The sequence below is a fragment of the Lathamus discolor genome, chromosome 5 (assembly GCF_037157495.1).
Source record: "Lathamus discolor isolate bLatDis1 chromosome 5, bLatDis1.hap1, whole genome shotgun sequence".
NCBI lineage: Eukaryota > Metazoa > Chordata > Aves > Psittaciformes > Psittacidae > Lathamus > Lathamus discolor.
Window position 1 is genome coordinate 6,737,861 of NC_088888.1, and position 18,509 is coordinate 6,756,369.

The 18,509-nt window shown below is 43.2% G+C and overlaps 1 protein-coding gene across 7 annotated transcripts in view; it reads right to left on the minus strand.

Annotated features, from left to right (window-relative positions):
* TTBK1 (tau tubulin kinase 1) overlaps nt 1-18,509 on the minus strand; it is an 83,109-nt gene that overhangs the window by 37,577 nt on the left and 27,023 nt on the right. For 6 of the 7 annotated variants that reach the window (XM_065679570.1, XM_065679572.1, XM_065679571.1 and 3 more), the window contains 8 exons: nt 17,242-17,315; nt 16,609-16,749; nt 15,300-15,404; nt 5,371-5,436; nt 3,888-3,980; nt 3,338-3,463; nt 2,241-2,395; nt 1,063-1,282 (listed from right to left, as the gene is read on the minus strand). In XM_065679570.1, the coding sequence (XP_065535642.1) occupies nt 1,063-1,282; nt 2,241-2,395; nt 3,338-3,463; nt 3,888-3,980; nt 5,371-5,436; nt 15,300-15,404; nt 16,609-16,749; nt 17,242-17,315 (980 nt within the window). Of the gene's footprint in view, nt 1-1,062; nt 1,283-2,240; nt 2,396-3,337; nt 3,464-3,887; nt 3,981-5,370; nt 5,437-9,478; nt 9,507-15,299; nt 15,405-16,608; nt 16,750-17,241; nt 17,316-18,509 lie in introns of those variants that run through there. The other variant, XM_065679573.1, reaches the window with a different exon arrangement.

Below are 18,509 nucleotides of genomic sequence, written 5' to 3' on the forward strand. Positions count from 1 at the left end.
AAGAATAATGTTTTCTAATAAGACTAAGGATAGCGGAGATATCTAAAGGGCTGAAAGGACTAACTTTGTGCCAGTAGACACCAAATTAAATTCTTGTCAGGTACAGAAGTCTGGTAGATTTAACATGCGAGCACATTAAAGGCAGGTTTGTGAAGTGCATCTCATACACCCTGATAACATTTTAAGTCTGTTTGGTGAGGTTTCACTGTTAACAGTCTCTGTATCTACCTCATACCATGCCATGTGACATTCTGATTTTTAAATCAGAATCCGGATTAACACAACAAATACTAATTTACTTACAATATGTAAGATGATCACATAAATAAACTAACTGGCAGATTCTCATACTTAACATTTAGTAAGAAATCATTCAGTGGGGATGCCTCTAAGAAATTGGGTAACACTTACAAGAAAGGACTGAGAAACAGCGTAGGGATTGCAAGGAAACCCAACTGAAGTATATATACTTCCTGCAAGCTAAAAGGTCTAATATGATCCTGGGATGAGGAAAATATTAAGCGATAGTTTCTCTGGCTCTTCACAGGGGTGAAAACACCATCAGATGCTCTTTATAAATTGTGCTAACCTTAGAATAGAAAGTTAAAAATTGGAAGAGAAAAATTAGTAATGATTCATGATGTAGAAAAACATAGCTTATGAAGACATCTCTGATTAAATGTATTTAACCAAGAGCTCAGGGCACAAGACAATCTTGGTTTATAATTTCCAAACCTGGGACATTTCTGATATTGTATCAGCTATGCAAGGACTAGAATTCCGCCGCTTGAGTTAGCAAGATCCTAGATATTGACATAATGATTGTACAAATGATTGGCTCCAGCATTATTGGCTCCCAAAACGTAATGTGCATGAAGATCCAAATTAATCCCAATGGCTTTGTGGAAAAATTGCTTGTAATTCCCAATTTCCATAAGGAAATTCTACAGTGCTTTTTGGGCTGCACTACACTGGATGCAGTGGATCCAAGCAGCTTCTAGCAGTCTATGAATCCACTTCCCTAAATCTGACAGCCACCGGAGGTAAAGAAATGTTCTTTACTTTGCTGATGCTGATCCTGAGTTTGTTGCGATTCACATCTGTCTCTTCCCAAACTTCCCCCTCATTGAACGCAGTGTTTGGAGCCTGACCAAGACCTTCTGCTGGCCGGCCTGACAGGATGGGAGGAGCATTCTCTTGATCACTCAGATGTTCACCCTGCAGGACATCCTCAGTGTTCTCACGCAGCAAGTCCCCAGGCACTGGAGTGACATTAACCACCCTGTGGTAGAGACAAGAAGTAAGATTATTTGTACTTAATGAAGGAGGCCCACCGCTCTGCCCACAGAAATTCCTCAGCAGCTTTTAGGGTTGAAACAACACAGGCAGGCCAGCATTATCACAGAAATGACAACCTGAAACAGAACAGGAGGATTCCACCTAACACAGAGTCACAAAGACAGCGGGATGGATCAGTGAAAGCATCTTGAGACCCTTTATATGCAGGCTAAAAACTTCATAAATGCCAATTACACAGGATTTAGCTTAGAAGAAACTTCCCCTCTTTGCATGAGTAAATGAGGCTTAAGAGGCCTTATAGTTTTTATTTTCTAAAATATTAAGCTTTTATCTTCTGTAATATTACTAAGGATGATCATTATTCCTTAATGTCAGCCCCCTCAAAAGCACCAAGACAGATCAGTGAACTATGCCTTATGAACTTTTGTTTGGACTCATCTCCATCTCTGAGCACCAAGCTCTGTGTACCTTTGCAGCAGCACATGAAACACCCTGTAGAGGTCAATGAGCTGTGTCAAGGTGTGAACAGTGCATGCATTCTGCTGGATTCAGCTGACTATCTATCATAAACCCACCCCACAGCAAGGCAACAACTGCCTCACAGTGAGTGCTCTCACAGGAGCTCCAGACATGTATGCCATATAATATGTAAAATCTACAAGCATATGGGCTCCAAAGATCTCCAGACATCCCTTAATGTGACTCCAACCCATACACTCATCCCCAGTAGAAAATGTGTTTTCAGGACAGCAAGGGTCTGAAACTGGGTTCCACCACTTCAGGTACATGTCAGTATACATGAAGTCAAATCAAGTAGTGGTTGCCATGCAGCTCCAACTTCCCAGGATCATACAGGCCCTGAAACATTTCAAAAAGCAAGCTGATACTGAACTTATCATTGAGGATGTCAATAGTCTGACTTGTGCAAGTGCAACACTCACCCAAACATGGCTGCTGTTTGCCTGGTGTTTTGCTGCGGTGGAGTGGAGGTGCTAGTGGACAACAAGACATCTGTACCAGCCTTCTCCCAGTCAAAGGCTTCATTTTCAGTGATACCTCTTTCTTTCATGCTGTTCTCGAAAACGGACATGATTAGCTGGAATAAATTTACAAAAAAGACAATTTATGTGAAGTAGTTGAGGGTGGCTCTCAAAAAATCTGAAGTATGAGCATGAGGACCGGGCACAGTTTATAATCTCCATCTTGCCTACAAAAGGTACCAAGAAATGAAAGCAAATGTCATAAGGTGAGTGGAGGGCCATGAAGATGCTCTGAGGGCTGGAGCACCTCTGCTACGGAGCCAGGCTGAGAGAGCTGGGCTGGTTCAGCCTGGAGAAGAGAAGGCCCCAGGGAGACCTTAGAGCAGCTTCCAGTGCCTGAAGGGGTGACAAGAAATATGGAGAGGGGCTTTTGACAAGGGCCTGTAGGGACAGGACAAGGGGAAATGGCTTTAACCTGCCAAAGGGGAGATTGAGATGAGACATTAGGAAGAAATTCTTCCCTGTGAGGGTGCTGAGGCCCTGGCACAGGGTGCCCAGAGAAGCTGTGGCTGCCCCATCCCTGTCAGTGTTCAAGGCCAGGTTGGACTGGGCATGGAGCAACCTGTTCTAGTGGACGGTGTCCCTGCCTGTGGCAGGGGGGTGGAACTGGGTGAGTTTTAAGGTCCCTTCCAATCCAAACCAATCTGGGATTCACTGATTCTATGATCATTGAGCTGGTGGCACAGGCTGTTTGCATTTGGCAAGCTGTGCTAAAATTCTGTTACATTTAGAGTATCTCAAGACTTTTGTGTTTTAATGAAGGCCAAAAGTACTCTGATGCTTTCTGGTCTGAAGTATGGGATTATTCTGGACAGGCTGGTGGAAAGAGAAGAAAAAACTTTTGAGCTGTTGAGGAACTGTACAGTCCAATCTTTTGCTCCAGGTCCTAGGAAAGGTATTCCTCAGCCAGATATAAACACGTGCATGGAAATGTTAGAAAATCCAAATGCCAATCCACAGTGCCATGTATCACACTGGTAACAAAGAAAAGTTCCTACCTGATAGTCTGGCTTGGTGAAGTAGTCTAGGCTTGCAATATGATCCAGAAAAAGGTGGAACTCTGAAGGCATGTGTTTTAGCAGCATTCGGTGTTCATACTTTTCTTTTATCATGCCAACCTGCTCCTGGAAAAAAGAAAATATCTCAGTGCCAAAATCTCTTCTATTGCTTCATATTCGTACAGTCTTATCATTCCTGGAACACTGCCTCTTCTTAGACTGAGCACTGTGTCTACACACTTCTCCTGTTTATTTGTCAGCCTTTCCACTTTTATCGTTTGCTTTTCAAGAACAGAGTCAAAGTTACCTGACCAAATGTGATTAACAACATGCGTAAGAAAGTACCTATCTACTCCAAGTAAGACAAGCTCTACACCGTGCATCAGAACACACAAAAGCAGGTTAGCATCCTGCAGCAGTATCTGATGAAAAGCAGGCTCTGGCTTTCCTTCAGCAAAAAGCTGCACTTAGCTGCAAGAGGAATGATAAAGAGTCATGATAATAAACATGTAGCAGCCTGTATTGTAAGCACAGAGGTGAGGTTTCCTACCTTATCTTTGATCTTCCTCCATGGAAGCTGACCAACTGCAAACTCCACCAACATGTAAAAGAGGGACCACAGATCATCATGTCTACCCATCTCCTGGAGAAGAGAGAGATGAAGACTGAGGAGCAAAGTTCCTTGCTGCTCAGGAGTCCGGTTGTGCTCACCAGATGAGCTGCCTCATTTTAGAAAGCAGGAAGAGAAGTCATACTTCCCATTCAGTGATTAAAAAGCCAGATTAAAGACTAAAGACGCAAACCCAAGCATTTATTAAACTTGGCAATGTCAATACAGTCACCTGAATAACCTCATTTGTTTGTTGCGAAAAGTATTTACCTATACAGCAAAGCCCAAGTTTTCCATAGGACTCTCCCTCACCAAGTGTACAAGAGGGAATATTTATTAATGGGATGTGAAATAACCCAGGTTAAGGAAAACAAACCCCAAACCAACAAAACCCCAAACTGTGTAGAAAGTCTTCAGCAAATGGGAAATCGAAACACAGAGATTAAGGCTGAAATTATCAAAGCACATGAAGTAATTTTTGGTGCTCAACATCCAATGTCTAGAATGTGATTTCTCAGAATAGCATGCATTATACAGCCATTTTTGTGTCTAAATATACCTTCAGCTGATGCCAGCTACAGCTGGCACTATTCAGCTCTTCCAAAAATGGTACCTCAAGTTCCTCAGTGTCTCTCAGGAAATAAAATGAATTCATGATGGTGTTCAACTGCCCCCTGCACATCACACTTTCTATGTTCTGCAGCCAAGAACTTCTTTCCCTAAAAAAACTTGAAACCTCCTCCCGTGTCACAGGTCATCCTACAGAGTCATCCCAAATGAGGCTGGAAACCTGGAGGTAAGTCAGGAAGGCTGAGTTTCCATCTTGCAAGCACTTAGCTACAGAACCAGAGAACTTCCTGTTTACTGTCTACACAGAAACATAAACTGAACAAATAGGATGAATAAGTGTTTTGAGAAGAATGCTGAATGAGACTTCTGGAAGTGTTTAGAATTAAACAGGCCAGACACTGGGCAAATAATGGATATTTTCAAAGAAATATAAACCTAGCTTTCACTATGCGGCTCTTCACCTGATGGCATGATGTTAATGTTACATATTCCAGGTGGAGAATGGATCCGGGGACCTGGCACCTGGTAATTCACAGCCAAGTTCTGCTAGAAACTAGCAGAAAGCAGCCGGGCACTTAACCCGGTTTCCACTTTAGTGTGGTTTGGGTTTTTTCCCCTTACAGTGTCTGATAATGCAATTATTAAGGCTGCTATCTAGAGAGGATCCAATAACTGTATTGTAACTTTGATTTTACAGCCAACAGCCTCGACCGCCTCATGGAAGTCATCTGATATACTAACTTCTGTAAAAGGAACAAACCACAACTCAAGCCTCTTACTCCTCTGCTCCTGAAAACAGGTTTCTGAGGAGAAACAACTTTGCTGGTAGCTCCTTATAACCCCAAATACTCACTCGGTTTTTGTGTGCATTCACCGAGGCGTAGCGGACCGTTCCTCGAAAACCAGCGACGTTGCGGGGCTGAAGGAGACGAGAAACATCTCAGTGAGAGAGCAGATTACTAACCCCCCTGTGCAGCTAATTCCTGAGAACTCCTCCTCTATACTGCTATTTCATATGCACCCAAGGAATAAAAAGCTCCTACTTGCCTCCATCTGCTCTAGCAGCCAGCGTTCTCCAATTGTGCATTTCTAGAAAGGCTGATTTTACAGAGAGGGCAAGGTGGTGACAGTGATAGATTAGAACAGTAAGAGTCTAGGCACAGAGCTAAGAACATTATCCAAGATTGTATTTTCCTTTTTAAATTCCAGATTAAGGGAAAAGCTGATAAAAGAAGTGCAAGTGCAGAACGGAGTTGTGAATAACATGAGCTGAGCAAAGCCTGAGGGCAGCCTGGTTGGGACAGGAGCAAGGATCCCTACTCTGACACAGAGTCATAGGCATTTGCTGGCACTGCTGTCAACATCCTCTGTGAGACTCAAATCAAGAACCTTCAACTTTCAGAGTTCTTCCCTGTATATTCTAAACCAGGTATCTATTTTTGCTTTGTCTGACTCTCCTGTTCCTTCCATCCTCAGCTTGATATAGCAGCCTTGGGAAGAAGGCAGTGCTCCTGCGACTGTTTCTCTGTTCTGGAGGCTTTCTCTGTTCTGGGGGCTGAGCAACACTTCCAACTCTTTCCATTGCTGCTTCCACAAGAACATCATACCATATGAGTTCCTTTACTGAAGATGTCATTGTTCTGAAAAAAAATATGCTTTTTAAATAAAGACATCCACAAAATCCTGCCAGCTTAGCTAAGAAGCACCAGCATTAACAGCAGTGCTTTCAAAATTCATGCGGCAAAACTGGGTTCAGGCCCAGCCACCACTGCGCTAAGCATGGGTAAAGAACTAAATGGACTCATAATAAAGATCCTACTCTAGCAAGAATCTGAGCACATTAGTAACAACTCTAACTAGTTAACTTGGCCCACTTGGGTCAGTTGATCCATGTCTGTTCTTTTATCTGTGCCTATGCTTTCAGAACTAAGCCTAAAGCTCTGCACTTTTATTCTAGGGCACCCTTCTATCAGTTTAAATACATACAATTCAGTTGCGTACAGGGAAGTTGCTCTGAGTTTCAGTAATCTCAGAAAAAAGAAGACGTTTTTTAAGCAAGTTCACCATACCCTGCTACCAACACACTCCTGAATGGTGCATAATGCAGCTCTCTATAGTGACTCCAAGCAAAAAGAGTTACATCTATCTTAAGCTCCTTTATGCTAACCAAATACTCCATGAAGAGAAGCCATATGCATACCCCATGCACTTACTGCAGCCTTTAATCTTGCAGTACTCCAGCTTGAACTACAAGCTACTTATTCAGCAGCAGGTAATAGTCAAGATATTCTATTCATGATCCATGAACCTCATCCCTCCTGAAGCACATATTTAGGATTCCTACTGACAAATGACTGCAAAATAGTTTTCTGAATTCCTGTGATTTCACTGATGTGAGTTCCTGAAAAGCAGAACACTGGCCAGCGGAGTACATCTGTTGGAGTCAGCCATCACTGTAAATGTCCTCTACACATTCAAAAGCAAGAGGACATTCCTCTTTTCCATTACAAGTGGAAGACTGTGTTTGGATACTTTCCATGGGTCATGAGTGTATTATGAGCAATTCTAATATGGAACTCCTGACGCTTTCAGAACAAACATTGTTCAGTGTTTGCAGTCCATGGGAGTTTGTCTTTCATGTTCTTTCCTTACTTCAGGGTCTTCAGTTATCAGCTGTGTATATCCTGAGGCAAGTACCACATGTGCTGGTTTCAGCACGGTTGGCAATATCTCTGAAAACCTTTTTAGATCAATACTCACTATTTCTGGCAGACAGGCTATCTCTGCAGTCTTTAATTAGATCTATTCTGAAACCAACTCCAGGCAGCTTGCAAATGTATTCCCCTCCTCTTTCAGAAGCAAGCCAGAAGCCCAGCCATCTTTTAACTGAGCATGTCCCACAGCCAACACAGGACACTTCACCAAGCCAGTCCTGCAGCTGAGGATAAAGGGCTCTCCCAAGTCTTCTCTCGTAGGGTACCTCGCTGCAGCTGAGCAAGACTATGCAATTTATTTGACAGGATGTTTAGAGCTTTCAATAAACCAGGCAGATGCTGTGTGAACAGCATCTTCTCTTAAAGGTTTCACCTCTTTTAACCATATCTGACTGCCCAGGCAGTCACAAGGCAGTCAGTCATGCTTTCTGACTGTGTCACTGATCATTGCAATCAAATATTTCCATGGCTATGGAGATACTTTGTTTTCCATCTAAACAAACAGCTCCTGTCTGAGCTTCTATTGTAGCACATGATGCCTACCCAACTGTTATTGACTTCTTTTCTGAACTCATCAACGTTAATTTTCCAGATGACTTCTTTACATGCTTCATTTCTTCCAGTTAATAAATTTCATGCCACCACTGCATTGTCCAGCAATGGAAAAAGAGCCTAGATAAAGTATCCTTGCTGTCCAGATCAGTCCACATTTGACACAGAACTGAAAGAGTCTGAAGTTCCTAACTTCTACAAAGGAATAACATTTAACCCAACCTATTTGAATCCCCCAGATTGTAAGAAAGTAATAAACTGAAATACAATTTAAAACCATACAAGTTTTTTTCTTCAATTTTTCCACATCAGTATTACCATCAAAAATGTTACTTGCAGTAAAGCACATCTAATCCTGCATTCAGACTGTGTCTAGCACAAAGCTAAAGTAATTTATTATACAGTGCTGTTAGGAAGATGATCAAGATATGAAGTATATTGCACTGTTAGAAGCTTGGTTTAAAATGAGTTTTAGCTTGGGAGAATGTGTTCAATCACTACCACAGAGCAAAAATTACACTCTGTGTTTCTTTTAGTACATTAGCAATAAACACTACCTCGCGGACAAAGACAGAATTAGGTAATAAAATCCTATAGGAAGTAGATGCATTGCTCCAAACTGTGCCCTTTGGCACCCATCAGCTTTTCATCATTCTCCACTCATGATCATCTGTATTTTAAGTGCCAACCCTTATGATTCATGGGAAATCCGTCTTTCCTAGATATGCTCCCTTTATGCCAGGAGTGCTCATATTTCCTCATTAATCTGAATCTTTCCTCATGTCTCAGTGGTTCCTAGATTGGTATTTTGGACCCAGTTTCCAGCTTCCTTCCTAAAAACTTATGTTTGGATGTCAGTATTTTCCTCCTGCTGTTTCTTATGCCTGTGGTATTTATTCTCACAGAATGTATCTGCTGGTTCCCCCCCAATGTCTGGAAGCCTGAGGTACAAACACCCCATGAGATCCACCACCTTTACCACTGGCAGGCCTGCTGTCGTCTAAGGTTATTGACCCACCTCTCCAGGAAACAGGGAAAGGATTTCCAGCAGTAAGAAAATGAGAAGAGAGCGCAGATCGAAGAGAAGGTGGTAACAGGAGAGACGAAATGCTACAGATCATGGAAAGCATTTGGAGATATATCTTGGATTGAAATGACCCATTGGAAAAATTGTGATAAGAAGGAAAAGTAAAAGGAAGCTTTAACTGCACTAAGAGGAAGTATCTCTGCGACTTTTAGCAATCTTCTGCTTCCATCGGTTAGGCTCATGGAGGAGATGCAGGGATATGCATTTCCACCTCTTCTGTGGAGGCAAATTCTGCACCTCTTAAACATGTTTTACACTGATTTAAACAGCAGCACTTTTAGTATTTTATCCCAACGGGGAGTCAGAAATGACTTAGAGGAATCTGGAGCCAAAAATGTAAGAGGACAGAACTCCCCTCTCCTGGCCTCTGCAACAACAGAAGTGACAAAACCACAGTTCCTGGCACCACCCAAATGCCTGCCAGCCCCTCAGGCAGCATCCCAAGTGTTCTAGGCCTCTGCAGCACATTTAGGTGGCTGTCACGATCCTGCTGAAAGACAAACATATCATGAAGGGAAAAAAGAAAGCCAGGTGTCATTCGGACTTCGGTATATAACAAAAGCACAAAACAAAATGAAAACCCAGAAGCATGGTGATGGCTCACTCACAACTCATAGCAGAGATGGTTACGAGCAGCGGATGGGAAGCCAACGCATCAAACACAGCCTCAAAAGAAGAGCCCAAAAGAACTGTAAAACAGAGAGAAACCCAAAGAAAAACATGATAAAAAACAACAAAATGAGAAAAAAATTAAACAGAAATGAATTAAAAAACAATTCAATATTGTATCCCTCCAGAAACCTAGGTCTCCTGTGTAGCTGTTGCCATCTCCCAGCATCCTCCCCAGGGCTGTTGGTCCATGCTGAATTTAGTTTCATCTAGACCCCAGGCTTTGGGTGAGCCTGTGGTGTGTGAGTTTTGTCAAGTGGTGAAAGGGGTCCCTCTAGAGATCGATTTCCCCCTGCTCACAGATCGTATCTAACGGTATAAAAACCCCAAGCTGAGAGAAGAGGTGCATACATCCTAACCACACACCAGTTGTCAGATTCTACTGTGATTTCCCTTCCTAAAGTTGTCTGGGGCCAACAATAAATCTGGAGAGGGACTTTTGACAAGTGCCTGTAGGGACAGGACAATGAGGAATGGCTTTAACCTGACAGAGGGGAGATTGAGATGAGACATTAGGAAGAAGTTCTTCTGTATGAGGGTGCTGAGGTGCTGGCACAGGGTGCCCAGAGAAGCTGTGGCTGCCCCATCCCTGGCAGTGCTCAAGGCCAGGTTGGACACAGGGGCTTGGAGCAACCTGGTCTAGTAGAAGGTGTCCCTGCTTGTGCGAGGGGCTGGAACTGAATGAGCTTTAAGGTCCCTTCCAACCCAAACCAATCTGTGATTCCATGATTATATGGCAGTTTGAAAGAGAGGAGAATGAAAGTCAGTGCTGCTTTTAGGCCACATGAGCAGTCACTGTACCTTAAGATGCTAACTGCACAGTGTGAAAACATGAGGGCCGCCCTGATCAGCGGCAAGAGCTAGTATTATGTATTACACAGCCTTAAAAGTCTATTCAGTAAACTGAGGAAAGATCTCAGCTGGGAGACACTGATTCCAACAGAAACCAACCAATCAAGAGCAACCAACTCCGTGGTGTTTCTTCTGAGTCTTACTATTCCTCTTCCCTAAAAATGTGCAAATTCCAGGAACTCTGTAGATTTTGCATTGACTTCAGTTTTGAGACAGTCTCCTACTATTCTTTTCAAAGCAAAAGACCTGAAGGAGATGAGTTAAAATGACACCTTCCCTTCTTTACTTCAGGAGAATCAAAACTACCAATGGATTTTACCATCAGAAGAGACAAAGGTAATAATATTGTGTTTCCAGACAGCAAACGCTAACCACCTCATCATGCAATGCGTGCTCCAGAACCTGCGCTGGAGATGAGGATACCTTTCTCACATTAGAAACACAGCTAATAATGAGCATTTTTTTTCTACTCAAAGGCTTATTCAAGCTATAATCCTATCCTCCAATTATTATCCAATTTTTAACAAGAGAATTTTGGACGCAGAGCTGCACTTGTTTCTTACAGGCATGGTCCCACTGGGGAACATGCAGTACTGAATGTCTCTATGGAAAGCATGGTGAATGCTGAATAAGGAAGAGAAGTTCTTCATGAGCTGTGTCACAGAGCTGAGGAACCACTGAAACTGCAATAGTTTGGAGAGTGTTGAGAAGTGTCAATCACATTTCTTTGGGGATTTAGAGCTCATAATGCTTTCCCGGAGTCAGGTGGAGAAGATGTTTCTTTTCTACTAACAGGAAGACAAGAGAGAGCTGTGGCAATCACCGGGATGCAGCAGAGCTAAGTTCAAACCTCTCCACCCCTCGGACAGAAATGAAAACCACACCACCCTCCTTCCAGAGCACACCCTCACCCCTACACCACAGGGTGCTTGGAGACGCAAGTCTAAGAGCATCCCTGTGGGACCAGACCCCTTTTGCACAGAATAATCGAGTATTTATTCAAAAGAGAGAGAAACACAGGCACTCTGTAACCTGGCAGCAAACACACTTACCTGATTGAGGGGAGACCTAACCTGCAATCCAATTCAACATTCACTTGCCCAGTGGATGAAGCCCCTGTTCCCCTACCACCAGACATAATAGTAGTTTCCTGTTCCTTTGTCTGCAGTCTCATGGGAAAAATAATCAAAGCTTCAAGTGGAACAGCACTGACCAGAAGGAATGAATGATACATCCAGATATATCCCCCCTGCAGCTTGGCAGCAAAGGCACTTGGAAACGGAAAATGGGATCGCAGTTCCCTGCAGGTATATATGGGATTTGAGCCTGAGATGTCCTTCTGTTTCCCTCATCCCTACAGCATGAGAGCTCTAACCAGAGAGCTGCTACATAAAATCAAACCACCAGCAACCTGATGTGGATGATCAGAGATCACCCTCACTGAACCAGGGGAGGAAAGTAGAGGAACAAATAGTTGTAACAAGACACAAGAGTCCCTGCTTGCTAATAGATTTCAAAAGCCATCAGCTAGCCTGCTTTTCATGTATTTAATGTCAACTGCACTGGCTTTCTGTAGTTGCAGTGTTTTAAACTGGAACATGAACTCCCTTCTCAAGTCCAAATTTGAGGCACCAACAATAAAAGTAACAGCAAGAACCTTTATGTAATTTTCACAACCTGTTTTATAACTGACCCATTCCCACAGAAATGGCATTTCTGTAAATATATTAAATGTGAGGTATTTTTAAAGACAAAGGTGCATTTTGTACCCTTTCCCCATCTCTGCTAAACCTATGTGACTGCTGCATTTTCAGCCTTTTCTTTGATTACCCTTTAACTATATGAAGCCCAAGACAAAAATGATCTCTTCTTAAGCAGAGTACTATAGCTCCACAGATCCATTTATTTGACTGCAAAATGATCATCTCCTACATAACATTACAGCTTTACATATATTTCAAGTACTAAACAAGTGTAAAAGCTACTGGGCTTCTATGTTAGAACATCTGTGTTCTTATGATACAGGAGTTCATATCCTTTATGCTAGTTTACAGCTCATTTTCCAGTGGGGAGAAAACTACTTCATAGAAAACTGTATCACGTATCACACTCTCTTCTTCTAATACCTTGTTCACTGCAGCAAGGTTTATTTTTAACACTAGGCAGATATTGTGGAAAAGAAATACCTTCTTCTCAGTTAGCTGACACATTTCTGCAGCCTTCATCACGCTCGTCTGAACAGGCTATGCCCTGTCCTGCCTACAGCATCTTCCTTCTGCTCCCTGACTCACAGAGCCGCCCTCACAGCTGAGCGGTGCCTTCAGCACAGCGCTGCAAAGTGCTGCACTGCAGTTGGAGCCACGAGGAGATCAAGAGCTGATCAATGGGCTGCAGCTGACTCAGCGAAAAAGATGCTTGCTGAGCAGAACAGCCCAGTGTCAGCTCCTGCAACAGGAGAGAGGCTCCAGGAAAAACATGGCTTCGCCTCTGTTTTCAAGTAAATAATTAAGACCAAGCTGCTAAACGCTGGACCATTTTCAATTGCTATTTGCGGAGCCACAGGGAACGTGTCTCTGAAAGCAGGGTGTCGCGGGCAGAGGGAAAGAATAAAGCTGTCTGTACTGCATGTCCGGGACACGATGGGCAGACCTGAATAAAGACCAGTAATGATCAAGGAGTTATGGTCCAAAACCTGTCCTACATTACCACCGACCAGATGTCCCTGCCCATAGCAGGGGATTGGAACTGGATGAGTTTTAAGGCCCCTTCCAACCCAAACCAGTCTGGGATTCTATGGTTCTTCATGGATAAAGAAACTGAAAGAGAATGGAGACATAAGACTACCTACTGGCTTGAAATACTCTGTGGTGAAATAAATGATAAAGTTCCTTAAAAAAACAATAATTAAAAAAAAAATGAAACAAAAAACCTCCTCATCCCTACATAAAAATCTCATTTCATACTGCCCTTCACCCCCATCTCCTTCCTAATCCCCAGCACATTCCTTGGGCAGCAATCCACCATGCTCTTCCAGGCAAATGTCAGTCTGGTAAGCTGGACCCATCTGCAGGGTCAGGCAGCAGGGACACACAAAGGTCCAACAGCACAGTGACTATAACATAACGTTAAAAGGAACTGAAGTCAGTATTTTTTGTATCAAAACCCCCTACCACCTGCTGCCTGGCGAGGGGGAACAGGTACATTTGGTTTACAAGACCTCACCCCCTATGATCCTCCCACAGCCCAACAAACCAACTACCATTTTCAGCTGAGGATGCTCCCACCCCTCTGGGGATCCCTTTGTCTGTTTTCAAGACAAGATTATGTGTTACTAGTTCTTCCACAAGACCCATCTGTGTAAGCAAGCAACCAGCATTAAGACCAGCCTTCTCAGAGCCTTGCATCCTAACAAGGCCTCACCTCACTCACACCAACCCAGGCAGGACACAGCCTGCAAGATACACAGAAGTCTTTTGCCCTGAAATACATCAAGGCTGGATGGAGTGCTTTTCCAAAACCGGGGCCTGGGAGTATTGTCTAAGGATGTAGCAAAATAAAAGCAAAGTAATTTTACTGGGAGAAAAGAAGAAAAAAGAGGATCCAAAAGAAGAGACATCTATAACAACTGGCTTCTTTCATTGTAAAGACAAAACACTGTTCAAACAACAGGACTTGAAATACACATGTACTCATTGCTTCACTGAAGCAACATAGAGATTTTGCAGAAACCCTGTTTCAACCCATAGTGGGCTAGACTTCCAACTGCACAAAGAGGAAGGGAGTGGGGCTGCATTTTGCAAAGGGTAGTATGGAGGAGAGCTACCCTTAAACTCAACAGCATGAACAAGGAAGACCAGTAGTACATGGTGTGTGTCTTCTTAAGAATAAGACATAAACACAATCTTTGGAGCTGCTCCTATCTACAGCTAAAAAGAAAAGGCTTTTAATGTCCAACTGAAAAGACAGGGGGGGAAGATGAAAAGAAAAAAAGACACAGAATCTGTTCACTGATCTTCACTTTCTTCCCACTCCCCAATCATATCCTGTACAGAATCTCTGAATTTAGCTCTCACATTGTTCATGTTTTCCAGAACAACAGTTATCTTGCAGATGGAAAAGACGTGCAGACCCCAAAGGTAACGGGCTTAGGATGATAAACACAGAGATTGTCTTGAGCCCTCCCTGCTTGAGCTGCATTCCAAAATAAATCTAGGAATGCCCTAAATGATACCTAGAGCACCTGAAGCTTAATGTATCCTTACGGGTGACCCCACATAACACAGTGCTGATAAAGATAACACCACATGTCATGTGCTGCAATTACGCCCTCTGCCCTTACCTCCCCCCCTCCAAGCATGTACACTGAAATCCACCTGCCAAAAAATCTTGTCAGGGAGCAATGTACACAAAACCAAAGCCAGGGAAGGCTGGAACAGCATTACAAGTTGCAGTTCACAGTGAGCTCAGCCTCAGAGATCAAGTCAGCCTCTAACTTCCAGCATTTTAACTTTTTGTCATAAAAAGCTTTAAGAACACACCAACCTTGTTCCCCAGATGACAAAGGACTGAACTAGACCAGTCCTCTGGGATTACAGAAGTTACACAGCCAGCACTGGGCTCACCCTCTTTGCTTGGCCATTATGTACTCAAGAAGTATTGCAAGCCTGTGGAAAACATTATTATCTTATTTGAAAAGAAAAAAACAAAGCCACACACCTTGTAAGAAAACAGCAAGCCTCCCTTCTTAGATTCTAAACTCAGTTGAAGTTACCTGCTGCATCTCACCTTGCAGAAAATGAAGTCAAATATAACAACCGAGCAGAACCACCACAAACCAAACAAAATCCCAAAGCTTTCCACACCTAAGCAGCTGCAGAAGTGGAAAAAAATGACTTCAAATGTACTTACTGGCCGGACTTCACCAGTGGTGTTGGTATACTGACGGGCCAGACCAAAGTCTAACATGTAGCACTTCCTGTACGTTGAAGGCAAACGGCCCATGGCAAAATTGGACTAGATAAAGAAAGAAAACCGAATCAGTTTGATACCAGAAACTTGGGTAAGAGTGACCATTTAATAACAGAACTTTGTCGCATAGCCCCACATGCCTCTGGTGGAAACATAAGTCAAAGAGAAGAATTTCAAGATGCGTCTTAAACTCCTGATTAGCCAATCGCTGCCATGTTAAGAGGTTAACTTTGCAAACAAATGACTGTGGAGTTTCAAAGTAACTAAATTTCACATTAGCTTAACTAAATTTCAGCTGCTACAAGAAAAAGCGAGAGCTCCATCGCATGCATACCAGGCTGGAGTTACTGCAGACAAATGCTTCTGATCATTCAGCTGCCAGCATGCTTTATGCTGCTGTAACCCCCAGAATCTCCATCCACTATACTGCATTACCTCAACTGATCTAAACATTCAGACAACTAAAAATCACTTGGTTTGGTTCTCAGTAAATAAACTAATAAGCAAATAGAGCAGCTCTTTTTTAACTCCCCATCTTAAACATATCTTTTACCATAAAGGATTTTTGGCCAGGTACATTAGTGACTGATTTTCACCTGAATCTGATCAGCCAAACCCGACCGATTTTAAAAGCAGGAAATGATTTTGCAAGAAGGAGGATGGTCTTAGGGACCAACAAGTGTCAAGGTCAAATACTGAAGAGCTGGAAGAAGACTGGCTCCTACAACGCGAGTTGGAATTACTGTGTCTCACCAAGGCAGATGACCACCATCGTGACTGTGTTTCTGACACTGGAACCTCTGCTCCAGTTTTTTTGGCAAGTGCTCAGAAAAGATTAAGAGGATTATTTAGCTGAGTCAAATACGTGAAACAGCATTTATTCAAGTGATGGGTCACAGAGCAAGACATCCTTTCTGAACCCCTTTTATAGGAATAAATGGTTGGACTCCAAATGATTGTTTGAAATTAGATTGCTTCGTTATGTGATCTTAACTGGTACAAGTGTGACTGACAGCTACTAAGCCACCATGGAGCAGCCTCTGCCCATACTAACTAGTTTTCTATGCACTTAAAGGAATGATGATACTATATTACTAGTCTGTACTTGGAGAAAATAGCCAATGTGTCAGACAGTGTGAGTGTGCAAGAACTAAGCACCTCCACTGAGATATGCTCATACTCAAGACTGTCTTTGACTCAAGCAAAACAGACAGACACAATCAAACCCCAGATTTCCAAAACAACATACAGGCTTGATGTCTCGATGCAGGAATCCCACAGAGTGAATGGCTTCTATTGATTCCAGAATCTGTTTGCCTAATCGCAGCGTGGTGCTCAGTGTGAAAGTCCCTCGAGGCTGACTCCTCCTGAGATCTGCCAGATTCCGGCCCTGAAATAATCAATAAAACACTTAAACCATCACACACAGCATTTCACAGCTCCTAGTTCTAACATGCATCCCCCCAAAAGCAGAAATGCCCCTCAGACAGGTGCTCACATTATGTCTGCTTTATTTCTTGTACAAGATCTTCCAATACTTCATTTTAACTTTCAAATGCTATGTTGACTCATAAGAAGATACCAGACCATTACACTGGGAAATCAGCTGATGTACTGTTTGGGAAACAGGCATGGCACGGACAGCACAGCCTCAAACTGTGTGATGTGAAATATCTTAGCACATCCTGACAAGCAGAGCTATCCCAAGGGAGGGTATCACAGCAACACCCCCTCCCCCCCGGTCTCACTGTCTCCCATTCCACCCACTTTCTCTGTACAACAAAGTCTCTACACCATTGCTCGGCTGTCTGCTGTCACTGTGAATCCTTCCCTGTGATGCCATCTCCATAGGACGGGGGCTGAGGGGAAGCCCAGAACTCACCTGAAGCTGCATGACCACGTAATTAAATTTTTCATTCCTTCCACAGCCAATAAATCTGCAAACATGATCTTTCCCTGAAAAGAAACAGAAACACACAAAATGGAAGACGGCAACCCTGTGGTCACGGTTGTTGGAAAGATGGTTTCTGATCAAGGGCTTGCAACTGCAAGAGGCATCAGGCAGGGAGTTCTGCAGAACAGACTGATTTTATTTCTACTTCCCAGTCTCACAGCTCAGGAAAGCGCTGCCATTCATCAAGAAAACCGCCTGTGAAATGGCCATGAGCGGAAATCTGTGTCAGGGATTCTCAAATCCTCAAACTGACAGAGGGCACAAGTGAGTGTGACGAAGTGCAGTTTATACCACCACCACATGCAGGCAGCACCGCCACAGCCACCACTACCCCTGTGTGGTAGCACTACTACATTTGCCTGTTAGTACTGCATACCCTGGAACAACTAAACTAAGCCTATATCAACATGGACAAGCCCTGATTTTAATAGTCAGATGCATCTCGAAAAGAAAGATGCTTTTAGAAAAAAAAGCTCCACGGACCCATTAAAGCAATTTCATAATAAAGGAAGGAAATAAACCTGGGCAGTTTCATGTTGAGTTCTGGCACGGTGCTAGAGCTATGAACTACATCTATTCAGGCAAAATCTAAACCAACCAGCCATCCCACAACACTCAGCTAGTCCTCCATGGTCATTCTATTACAAAATGCAGAGGGAACAGAGGCTGTGGTTTCAGATCCTGACCTCTAATGGAGTTGTGATGGTGTGGTTTCTGTATGCTGCATGAGTTCCTCTAACAGCAGACTACTGATAACAGAGTAAAGGTTCATACACACCACAGCAGTGAACATTTTGGCTCCTGATGGGGTTTCTGAGCAGGGAAGGGGGTGAATACTATTGAAGAACTTTGCCCTGTATATCTTTGCAGCACTCGGGCAATGGTGATTTTAATTAGTTTTCCAACCAAAACTTACTGTTTGATACTTCCCAATTTCACAATTAAAAAAGGAGGAACACAAAGATACACAGTAATCAGTAATGGCACTGCCTCTAACAACCCAGTCTATTCCTTGGAGCAGGAGGTTGGGTGTACTAGAGACATCCAGAGGTGCCATTCCCAGCCCAAATCATTGCCTTGATCTATCCATGTCAGGCACCCATTTTCTTCAAGGCCTGCCTCTCACATCAGCAGTTGCCTCTGACCCCCCTAATCACAAACTCAGCTTAATTCTAGAATCATCAGTCAAGCTTCTT